General features: G+C 33.7%; 1 protein-coding gene across 1 annotated transcript in view; it reads right to left on the bottom strand.

The window, feature by feature from the left end:
* Positions 1-5703, bottom strand: part of GNAT3 (G protein subunit alpha transducin 3) — a 55994-nt gene extending 50291 nt beyond the window's left edge. The window contains exon 1 of the mRNA XM_025380163.1: positions 5503-5703. Coding sequence (XP_025235948.1) covers positions 5503-5620 — 118 coding nt within the window. The 5' untranslated portion in view covers positions 5621-5703. The remainder of the gene's footprint in view (positions 1-5502) is intronic.
* Positions 5704-12257: the final 6554 nt, after the last annotated feature.

Below are 12257 nucleotides of genomic sequence, written 5' to 3'. Positions count from 1 at the left end.
TGCATCTTTTACGTGAGTGCGTTATGAGCCTGTTTTTAAGATGTGTTGGTCAATTGAGATAAATACATCTAAAGCAATCAGTCAAATATACACAAATTATTTGTCTATGTGCTTTTGCTTGTTTGAAAGGAGGGACATTATTGGAAACGATTTGATGCTGCCCTGGGCCATTCTTATAGATAAATGCAACATTGTAAATATTTGACAACTTTTTTGGAAACTGTAAATATCTGGAACTTTCAAATTGTTGTAGTGCAAGCAGTCCCTTGCATTTTGGAGAAAAATTTAAACTCTCCAAGTAGGTCTTTTCTGCCTAAAGTTTTCTTTCCACTTCACTGAGAAGCAGTTTTAAAGATTTGCATTAAGAACATTCATGCATCCCAAAGATTGGATACCTCTAGAAACATAAAATAAATAATTTGGTGATTTAAATTGACAGAGAACATGGTATTAATTTTTTGTGTACATCGTGGCATTTTGAAATATATATACATTGTGAAATAGTTAAATCTAGCTAATTAACATATGCATTACCTTGTATAGTTATTTTTGTGGTGAGAACACTTATCCACTCTCAACATTTTTCAAGAATACAATATGGTGTCATTAACTGTAGCCATTATGCTATATAAAAATGTTTTGCAGTATTTATAAATATATTTAAAATAAAAACGTACTATTGTTGGAGGAAGGAAAGAATGGTTTTAATTCGGATACATAAAGCAAAACAAAAAGTTGGAAACATTATTGGGAATTTGTTTTACATGTTGTTAAGAAGGTTCTTCTTTTATTACCAGTGACCAGAAGGGGACTTATTGGTTAATCCTAATATGTAATTATTCCAAAGAATGTGTTTATCTGATCTTATCCATGGACAGGCATGGACTATGTTAGTGTAATAAAATTTCAAAATAGAATTTCTTAGAGTTGATAAACTTGTAGTATAACCAGTAACTCAGAAACAACTCTAGTTTCCTGGAATCTCTCCCATTTATATCTAGGGATAATTAAAAAGAATAAAGACTGATTAAAAAGCACACATAGGATAAAAATAGTCACTTTAATTTAACCTGAGTCTTGAGTCCTCACTTCTCTTAGTTGCGTGTAAAAGAAAGACAATGGAAGAATAATGATACACATTTATTGACATTTGATTTATTTCAGATTTGGGAATCTATTATGCCAAAGAATAAACTACATTTGTCTAGACCTTTACAAGTTACAAAACACTTTGACATCCATTATTTCTCTGAGTTTATGTGACTAGCCTAAAGTCACTCTGGGAAATACAAAACACATTACACCTGATGAAGGTATTAATAAATCAATTTCTACCTCAGGTGGTTTAAAAATACATTCTTTTCTAGTATTAAATTATATTCTCCTCATTCTGCTCCATGGCTAAACCTATTTAGCTAATTCTGCTGTGTAAGTTTTATTTTATTGATTATTTTGTGACAAGCCTTTAGATAGCGTCAAAATCATAATTCTCCTACTACATACCTTCCAGAATACCCATTTGTTGAATAAGTGAAACCATTTGAAAAGCTTGAAAATGTTAACTACAATAAATATATTACCTTTGAAGTAGTTTTTGATCTCTAGACCCCATCCCTATTCATGTTTCTAAAAGGCAGAAAAGTGGAATAATATTTTAAAACAGTAAACTCAGATTACATCGTTAAAATAATAATAGTGTGATGCTTACAATATAGCACAAAGAAAAAATAAAAATAAAGGGTTTTAGAACTAAAAGAAAAGAACATCTATTATGAACTTCCCATGGTAATGCTGGAAATCACTAGCTAAAAGTGAAACTTTGTAGAATAAGTACTAATTATATATATAAATGTCACAGAGGGTATTTTGAATATGAAGAAAAAAGAAAGCTAATTTTTTCCCTATACTTTCCATGGGGCTTCAAATCTAACCAGCCCATGTGAGGAAATTTGCAAAAACACGAACAAAACTGATGTAGCAAAATAAACTCAAACCGAAATTTGATATAATAAGCATAAAGAGAGAAGAAAGGAAAAATGGAAACATGATCCATATTGAGTTTACAATTAAATAATAGGTATTACTTTGAATAAAAATACCATTGAATGAAAAATTTATAAATAAAACTTTAAAAATGTACTTAGATACAAATGAGAATATTTTATCCATTAGAATTTGCTTTTCTTATTAAAATGTGCTGTTTCTGGAATATCTTTGCAAGTGAATTTTTTAAAGCATATGACATTATTTTCTTGATTGCAGTTATCAAATGTGCTCAGCAATGTGTGAGTCATCTACAGTGTTTCCTAAAAGCCTACTTTTTGCTAAAATAAAACACAGATTTGGCATCTGTTCTGTAATTTTACTGAAGGTCTGAAAGGTGTAATAAAAAAGGCATCTGTCTGCAAGATGATCCTTTAATTGTAAAGTCGCACTTTGATAGCTCTTCAGATTCAGTGAAATCTTGTGTTCGATAATACCAAATGGTTACATCTGCTTTGCAGTACATGTTAAATGTGGAAAGTTGGTGTTATGAGTTTAAACTTCTAGAAATTCATTAGATGAAGATCAACATACAGGAAAAATATCTGTCAAAAGTGATTTTTAGATTTCTTATTTTTGTAAATGTAGGTATTGACTCAGGATCTGGTCACTACTGAGGTTAAACTGATTAGTCCCATGTGACATGTACTCACTGATAAACTTAAAAGTGCCGTTCAGACCACACTGATAAATGAGAACATCATTTCAATTATGGGAAAAATTAAATAGATTTCACTGGTGAGGAGATTTGAGGGTGGGAGAGTAGGAAGTTTTGGTTTAGTTCAACTGAACACTTTTATAATGTCTTAATGAGGTCAAATTGAATATGAAAATTACAGTTTCAAGATTTGAATTCAATCCAAACATGAGAATGAAGTAGAGCTGTTATAAGACTGTTATGAATTTGATAATTGTATCATCATTTGTAGAATTCAGATGGGACTCCAGAAGGGAAACTTAGTCAGATGTTTGTAATATAATTGAAATAGGAACAACTTAAGAGAATTTCGTTTATTTTGTATAAATAAAATGTGACAAAGGAGTTTAGTGAACATCGTGTTGGAACCAAATAAATCCAGGTATTTTACGTAGTAATGATGAAACTGAATATATAAAATTGTAATCACCTTGGGAAAGTAAAACATGTAATAGTCCCACTAATGATTCTTTTATACTTCCAGTACAAATGTTACTCTTTCTTCTTGATCTAACCACCACTTAAGTCTAAAAATAATTGATCTGATTTGACTGGGTCTCAGTCAAAATGATTGACTGGGTCCCAGTCAATGGTTCTGTGGAGTTGTGAAATTTACTAATTCTGGAACTCCATATATGTCAGTAGTCTGTTGATTTTCAGTTCCAAATTAAAAAAAAAAAAAATCTCTATTTTGTCCATTATTACACTGAACCTTTTTGACTCAATTTTCAGTGATGTATTTTCAGTCATCTATACATATTCTTTTTAAACATTTTAAATTTATTTTTTAATTGACAAATAACATTGCATGCTTGTATTGTGTACAACACAATATGTTAAAGTAAAAATACACTGTAGAATAGTTAAATCTAGCTAATTAGCAAATATATTACTTCACAGTTATTATTTTTGTGGTAAGTGCACATAACACTCATTCTCTTTACATTTTTCAAGAATACAATATATCATTAACTTTAGTCACCTTGCTGTACAATAGATCTCTTGAAATTTATTCTTACTATTTAACTGTAATTTTGTATCCTTTGACCAACAACTCCCTTTCCCCTTGTTTCCCCCAACCACCCTTGCCCCTAGAACCACCTTTCTACCTTGTTCTTTTCCATCAGAACTGAATTTCTAGTTGACTGGCAGCTCTGATATGCTTATCTCAAGAATCATTGCTTTTGGCATGTTTAATAGTTTTTGTCTTAGTATAAATTGTGGTATTAGCTCTTTCATTGTTTTGGCTTTCCATTTGTATTTTTACAAAATAAGAGAATATGTAAAAAAATAGATAATTGGTATATTGAAAACACACATCTATTGAAATGTTATTTAAACATGGAGATTTTTAATATATTCTATCACCATTCTTATGCCATTGATCTTAGTACAAGAGGAATATAAAAATGCATTTGTAGGAATGCTTATCTTTCCCTTTTACCTTTCATTTGCTTTGCCTGTGTCCATATTACTTTCACTCTTGCTCAGAAACTAAGAGAATTATCTGATGTGTTAGGAAGTATATATTTCCTGGTATCATTAGCACTTAACCTACATCTTTCTAAGTCACCAATCTCTGGGTGGTTACTGACAAGTGCTCTGGGCCTGTGTGCTGGCACAGAACCTGTGTGTAAGTGGCAAGAATGTTTCCTTTCCTTTAAGGAGCAAATGCTGGGAATCACACAGTTGGCTTCTGAAACACTCTTGCCACTGGGAGCAAATGAGACACAATGAAGGAATACTTCAATAAATTTAAGTATTTAATTCATTTAATATTAAGTATTTAAGTGTTTAAATACTTACAATATGAGGAAATGTGTTATGTGAAATATGCACAATTCTGAAATAAAATGAAGTCCTTTTGTGTATAACCAAAATCAGGGAGAATGTACAACTCATAATTGAATCAGAATTAAGTGCTTGTTTTGTATTCTTTACATAGGTCATCATTTTTATTTCAAAAACATATTTCTGTTTCAGTGACAACTGTACGTAAAATGTTTTATGCTTCATATAAAATGTTTTATGCTTTATAGAAAACATCTGCATACAGATTATTTTTATTCTTTCAATTAATTGCACATTTATTGAATTTATAGTCAAGGTAAAACACTGTGTTGAGTTTTGAGAGAAGGAAAAAAATAAGAGACATAAATCCTGACCTGAATGAATCTATAAATGTTCTAAAAGGATTTAGGTAGAGTATTTATCAAGTGTACAGGCAATATTGCAGGCAGTATTCAGGAGCCTAAGTAATATTATTAATATAATTTGAAGTACCTTATCATTATTCTCTAACTTGACTAATTGATTTTTAACTGCACAAGTAAATAACAAACATTAACTTCAATGTCAAACAACTCAACATATTTCTGTTTAAACAAAATAATATAACTCTTTATAAATTGTAACTAAAGGATTGCTTTCAGTATTAAAAAGCTGACATTCAGAAAATGATTAGGGTGCAACCAAATAAATGTATCTGATTTTTCTTTTAATAAGAGGAAATCATATTATTGACAGAAATAAGCTGATAAATATTTACCTCTTTGCTTAATAAAAACATGTAATAAAATACTAAACAGAAAAATTATTAAATATTGATAAGAGTATAAATAAAGTTTCCTTAAGTTTCTAAACACATTTTATAATAAATTTCCCATATGATAATATACTCGAAATTAAAGTTTGAGAAAAGTAAATGTATCATAACTGAAAAAAAAGTCAGGTTTTTGAAAGCAAAAGGGAAAAGAAATTACCTAATAGTAGCAGCTTTACAGTTCTTGCGTCTCGCTCAGCATCCTCCTGAAGCTTTTTCTCCAGTTCTTTTGATCTTTTGGCTGACTCCTTGCTCTCTGAACTAATTCCACTTCCCATCTTGTGGTGGTAGATACTTGTCAGTTTATATGTTCAAACTTTTCAAACGTTGAGCACAGCTCTGGTTTGGACATAGGATGCAAGAGTAATGCTCTGCTGAAGTACCCAGCAGTCCATTCCCTCATGCTCTAAAATTCTGCTTTGACTAAGAAGATGCTTTCTCATCTGTCACCTGATCAGGTGGTAAAACCATACCACCCTGATGGAGGCTAGAGAGGAAGTTCATTATGCTTTCAAATTAAATGACTGCTTCGGGTACATCTTTGAAAACATGCTTATCTACTTTAAAGAATAGTATAAAAAATAATGTAGAAAGTTGTAAAAATCTATACACTAGAGATGATCTACAATAAGCAATTCAAATAGAATGTTTCTCACTACTGGGCAATTTTTATTACTGTGATTAAAAGTTATTATTACTAATCAGTGATGCTTACATCTTCAGATATTTGGCTCTTCGATTTCTTTATAATCACTCCTATATCACAATCAGAATATATACATGTAAGTTATACAACTTTTATGGTCTGCCTATGCTTAGATTGTTACTTGAAGCTATTGAGCATCTATTAGCATCTGTCAGGGAACAAAAATAATCTTTTTTTAACAATGGATACAAATACGTATAGTTTTTATATTTGTACATATTGTATTGCTACAAATGTAGAATTCGACATGGTTTTCTTAAATTATTGATTTCAGTCTCATAGGATCCATCTCTATAAATTGAGCTTTTACCATCTGTAAGAAAGTCAATCCATCAACACTAATTGAGGGCCCACTTGGTGTAGACACTGAACTATGTTCAATTTAGGCAGCACATTAACTCTTCAGGGCCATTAAGCAACAGCTGCTGTGCTGGAGGGACTTTTATTGATTTGGTACCAAGGGAATAAAAACCAATGTTCTTTGAAACAGCAGGTAATTTGTTTTTTCCTACAAACTAAAAACAGTAATTACACCTAAATATGTTCCATATCTTTCAAGTACCCCAACAGATACCATGTACTTGAAAATCTTCAGGATTGAGGGCAGAGATTATGTTGCACAATTTTTTATTTATATGAAGCATAAAGCGCTTGGTAGATAATCAATATTTTCCTTATAATCAGAGTTGGTTGCCTGTGGTAGCAGGTAAGTCTTTCAGTGTACATTTCGGGATTTGTGAATGTGCTTAACCAGAAAATGCTAGAATACAGTCAGTCCACCAACCTGTCAGTGGTGCTCTTCTTGTGGGATCATGTGCAAAGTTTGAACAGGTGAATTTTTACATATTCATACAACAAGAAAATAGGCTGCCAGATTAAATACATATTCCTGCTTTGTTTACTTTTTCCACATTAAAAATATTAGGCTGAAGATACATAAACATAGTCAAAACTTCCTGGGTTCCATTCGTGCAAAGCCATATTACGATAGTATATAGATGTGCAGTGGTGGGTAGGCAAGGATTTGTGCAAATCATGTGGTGTTGTTTTTACAATGCAAATGGCCTGTCTCAAAGGAAGGAGATTTGCACTGCCTAATGCTCACCTGTGAATACGAAGCCCACTCTGAAAGCAACACTTAGCACATTTAATCTCTTTTTGCCTATTGCTTTTTATATACAAATTGAATATAATAGCATCCTGAATAAACTGAATTCTTGCATGTTCCATGGCAGCAATGAACTGACAGGCTACATCATATAATTTACATTCAAATATAAATATACCTCATAGCTTTTGGGCAGAGATGTACCCTGCTCTTAAGAACATACGTGTTTTACTAGGGCTTCCTAATTGGATTACTAATTAAAACTGACCAACCCTTTTGGGAGTAGAAATAGACATTTTCTACACTCTATAAAATGATGAACTTCCACTTTTCTATTGTAACCAGTAATGTTCATCAACTTTATGAGATTATCATGTTATTTTTCATCAGTGATAAAATATTCTTGACATAAAACTCCAGGTATGTCTGTGTTACAGAGAGAGAGAGCAGGAGAGCTAGAGAGGAAAGAAAGACTCGTTTCTCAACCTTCTCCTCTGGGTGCCTGCGACGCAGCATCATTAATGAGCTGGGCTTACTACAGCTATTGGTTCGTACTGCTTCACTTAGGCACATAGCTTTCTGTATATAAAGAAATGAGGAAAATCAAAACAGGAAACTCTGCTAGCATGGTGATAATATCTTACTAGCTTGAATGGCCTACATGCTATATGGCACAGTACTAGTTATAGTAAATGTTCAAAATTATTTCTTGCTGACAAACTGACAGAGGCTGGAGGCCCTTTCTTGCGCTTAGTGACAGTATACTTAGGATTTCTTTTCTACAATTTTAGAGTGACTCAAAAAAAATCAATAAAAAGCCCAATTTTAATTTTAAGTAGTGTCAGTACATACAATTGTAGCTATTAGTCCAACAGTCACACATTTTTTCCCTCAGTCTTTTCCTCACTGTTCTACAGTGAGGGAAAACTGATAGAAGATGACAACAGAAAAAAAAAAAAAACTAAATTAGATGCTGTGACCACAAGTTTTGTTTGTTCTTGAAAACAACAAATGTGAAGCTAGCCAAACACAAACATCATGTTAGAGTTTTATACATACATACACGCACACAGACACACAAGTGTATATAAGGTTCGTGCAAAAGTAATTGTGCTTTTGGCCATTGTAAAAGTAATTACAAAAACTGCAATGACTTTTGTACCAACTTAATGTATGTTCCAGCTAGGAGAGATGGTTGCCCCGTGTACACACACTTGCACGCACAGACACACACAAAAACGTGAATGCACAAGCCCATGCACACACACAAAAAGCCAGAGATTATGTTGGAGTACTGTGGTATTTTAGAATAATCATTGAGAATGACATTTAAGAACATCGTTTCTTTATTGCATCACAGTAAAATTGATTTGAGAACAAATACAGAGATTGAACCACACTTAAGCTCCAATAGCCACTGAAATACCACAAGCATGGAGGATGAGAATAAATTTTCTCTTGCTATTTTTGGTTAGGATCTCTGTGGAATCTTCAGAAAGGAACATTAGCCTTTAAAAAGCTTCAGTAACCACTATTTTACATTGATGATTAAACATATAGCTTGAGGTGACTTGCAGTTATTTGCTACCTGGTTTTAATAACCAGATTTCAATCCATGTTTTTGGAGATGTCTCTTTTGCCAGTATTACTTGTGTTTCTACAGTCATCAAGCTGAATTTCTCATGGGGATGTTACATGTGGTCGACTTCAATGACTTGGGGTTGTTACATCTTAGGGATGTCTCAGTGGCTCAGTTGGTGCTGGAAATTGCCAAAACAGGCTGTGATTGGTGTTACTCTTTCTGTTGTTTCCAATCTTATAGGAGGTGTTGATTTCAGGCATTCTATCCCTAGGTGGTTTGAGTCATGGCTGCCTTAGCAATGACCTTTCTCCTTGTATATTCCCATGAAACTTGAGGCAAACCATCTCTCCTTTGCTAATGGTACTCAAAGGCACACTTCAGGGAGCTTCAAGGCATGGTATTTCTTCCAGAGAGTTCCTGCCTTTTGGGGCTTCCTAGGAGCAATCTTTTGATCTTGAGGGAATAAAGCAAACCTTACTCTTTCAAGTGAGTCCATTCAGATGGTGCAATAAGTTTACATTGCCAACATTAAACAGCTCTTACGTACTAATAGGTAACACAAATATGTATATTTGTATTCATTGGAGTTGATTTCTACCTTCCTACTTTTTTTTATGAATTAGGATCGAATTTTATATATGATTATTGGATAAGAGTCGCAACTGTTTACCAGGATGCTCCTGTCTCAAATTCTGTCTCTTTTAAGATTTTAAAAATATTGCTCTTTAACACATTTCTATTACTAACTCCCATAATCATATTTCTCAGCAATTTCAGCCCTGATTATTGCAACAGCCTCTCACTTAGGTTTCCTTGCTCTAGGCTCCACTCTATCCCAGTCCAATCTGTCTGATTGTGCCAGGCTAAATTTCCCCAAAGGCAAGTTTAATTATTACTCCTTTCTGGCTAGAAAAAACAAATGATTCTATATTTACTACTTCTCCTGTGTTACTCCTGATACCATGTACTCAGTAATATAGTTAGCACTATCTAACTATCCAAATATATTTCCCGATCACAGGCAGACCTCAAGGATATTGCAGATTCTGTTCCAGACCACCGCAATGAAGTAAATATTACAGTAAAGTGAGTCACACAAATGTTTTAGTTTCCCGGGGCATATAAAAGTTATGTTTATACTATACCACAGTCTATTAAGTGTGCAATAGCACTGTGTCTAAAAAAGCAATGTGCATACCTTAACAAAAAAAAAATTGCTAAAAATGCTAACAATCCTCTGAGCCTTCAGCAATTTATAATCTTTTATAAATCACTGTAAATATTAACAAAATAAATGTTTTCAGATAAACGTAATATATTCAACATCAAGAGGTGCAATTTCATTGTCCATTGAACATGGTTTCAATACTTTTTTAAATTAAAGTATAGGAATATCGATAACTTGGAAAACAACACAAACCTGAGTTTTACATAAAGCCTAACAAGGAAATAGTTGCTACTTTTTGTTGTCCTTGTTAAATAACTTCTTAGGAGTATTTATGTAGTAGTATATAAATAGTAATCTTTTTGTACTTCTTCTTCAGAGCTCTGGGTTACCATGTGCATTGTCAATTTCAATATTTCAAAAGGATATTTTGAGCAGTAAGTCTCAATAGTGGGCTTAAAATATTTCGTAAGCCAGGCTACCAACAAATGTGCTGTCATCCAGGCTTTGTTTTTCCATTGAAAGAGCACAGGCATAGCAGTATCAGTTTGAAGGACCCTAGCATTTTTGGAATGGTAAATGAGCATTGGTTTTGACTTAAAGTCACCAGCCGCATTAGCCCCTAAAAAGAGTGTCAGCCTGTCCTTCAAAGCTCTGAAGCTGGATATTAACTTCCCTCTCTAGCTTTGAAAGTCCTAGGTAGCATCTTCTTGTAATATGACTACTTAATGACATTGAAAATCTGCATTTAGTGTAGCCACCTTCATCAATGATCTTAACTAGATCTTCTGGATAACTTGCCTCCGTTTCTGTATCAGCACTTGCTGTTTTGCTTTGTGCTTTTATCTTCTGGAAACAGCTTATTTTCTTAAATCTCATGAACCCACCTCTGCTAGCTTCCAAGTTTTCTTCTGCAGCTCCCTCACCTCTTTCAGCCTTCATGGAATTGAAGAGAGTTAGAGCCTTACTCCGGGTTAGGCTTTGTCTTAAGGGAATGTTGTATTTGGTTTGGTCTTCTATCCATGGCCACTCAAACTTTCTCCATATCAGCAATAAGCCTGTTCCACTTTCTTCTCATTCGTGTGTTCACTGGAGTGGCACTTTCAATCTATTTCAAAAACTTTTCGTTTATATTCACAACTTGGCTAACTGTTCCAAGAGGCCTAGCTTTCAGCTTATCATCTCATCTTTCGACATGCCTTCTTCACTAAGCTTAATCATTTCCAGATTTTGATTTAAAGTGAGAGGCATGTGATTCTTCCTTTCACTTGAACACCTACAGGCCATTGTAGGGTTATTAACTGACCTAATTTTAATGTTGTTTTCTGTCAAGGACTAGGAATGCTGAAGGAGAGGGAGAGAGAGTGGAACGGCCAGTTGGTGGAGCAGTCAGAACACACACATGTATTACGTTTGTTGTCTTATATGGACACAGTTCATGGTGCCCCAAAGCGATTACTATAGTAATATCAAAGATCACAGATCACCGTAATAGATATAACAATAATTGTAAGTATGAAATGTTGACAGAGTTACCAAAATGTGATACACAGACACAAAGTGAGTACATGCTGTTGAAAAAATGGTGCTGATAGACTTGCTGAAATCTGGGATGCCAAAAACCTTTAATTTCTTTTAAAAAATGCCATATTTGCAAAGCACAGGAAGTGAAGCACAACAAAATGAGTTATATCTGTACTTCTCATAACAGTCTCTATTACAGGTGGGCTTTTATTCTTTCTGAACTAGGAGTCCCATTTTAGTTTTCACTCATTCTCCTTTTCCTCACTAGGAATATCTTGCTCTTCCACAGATGACTTTTTTGTCATATATAGTACTCACATATTAATACTCATTCATTAAGAAAGAACCTACCATTATAGTACTCATTCATTAAGAAAGAACCTACCATTACACTTCACATCTACTAACATCCATTGGGTGATCTTTTGTATTTTCTTTTCTCTTTTCTTTTCTTTCTTTCTTTCATTCTTTTTTCTTTCTTTTTTTGAGACAGGGCCTTGCTCTGTCACCCAGGCTGTAGTGCTGGGACAATCACAGTTCACTTACAGCCTCAGCCTCCTGAGTTCAAGTGATCCTCCCACCCCAGCCTCCCAAGTAGCTTGGACTATAGGCACATGTCACAACATTTGGCTAATTTTTAATTTTTTAGTTTTTTTGTGTGTGTATGTGAGAAAAGGTATTGCTCTGTCACCCAGGCTGGAGTACAGTGGCACAATCATAGCTCACTACAGCCTTGACTTCCCAGGCTCCAGTGATCCTACCACCTTAGCCTCCCAAGTAGGTGGAACCACAGGTGTGCACCACCATGCCTGGCTAATTTTTTTGTATGT

This window comes from Theropithecus gelada, chromosome 3 (genome assembly GCF_003255815.1).
Source record: "Theropithecus gelada isolate Dixy chromosome 3, Tgel_1.0, whole genome shotgun sequence".
Classification (NCBI taxonomy): Eukaryota; Metazoa; Chordata; class Mammalia; order Primates; family Cercopithecidae; genus Theropithecus; species Theropithecus gelada.
The sequence above is the reverse complement of the archived record's forward strand: the minus strand, read 5'-3'. Positions and strand labels throughout refer to the sequence as shown.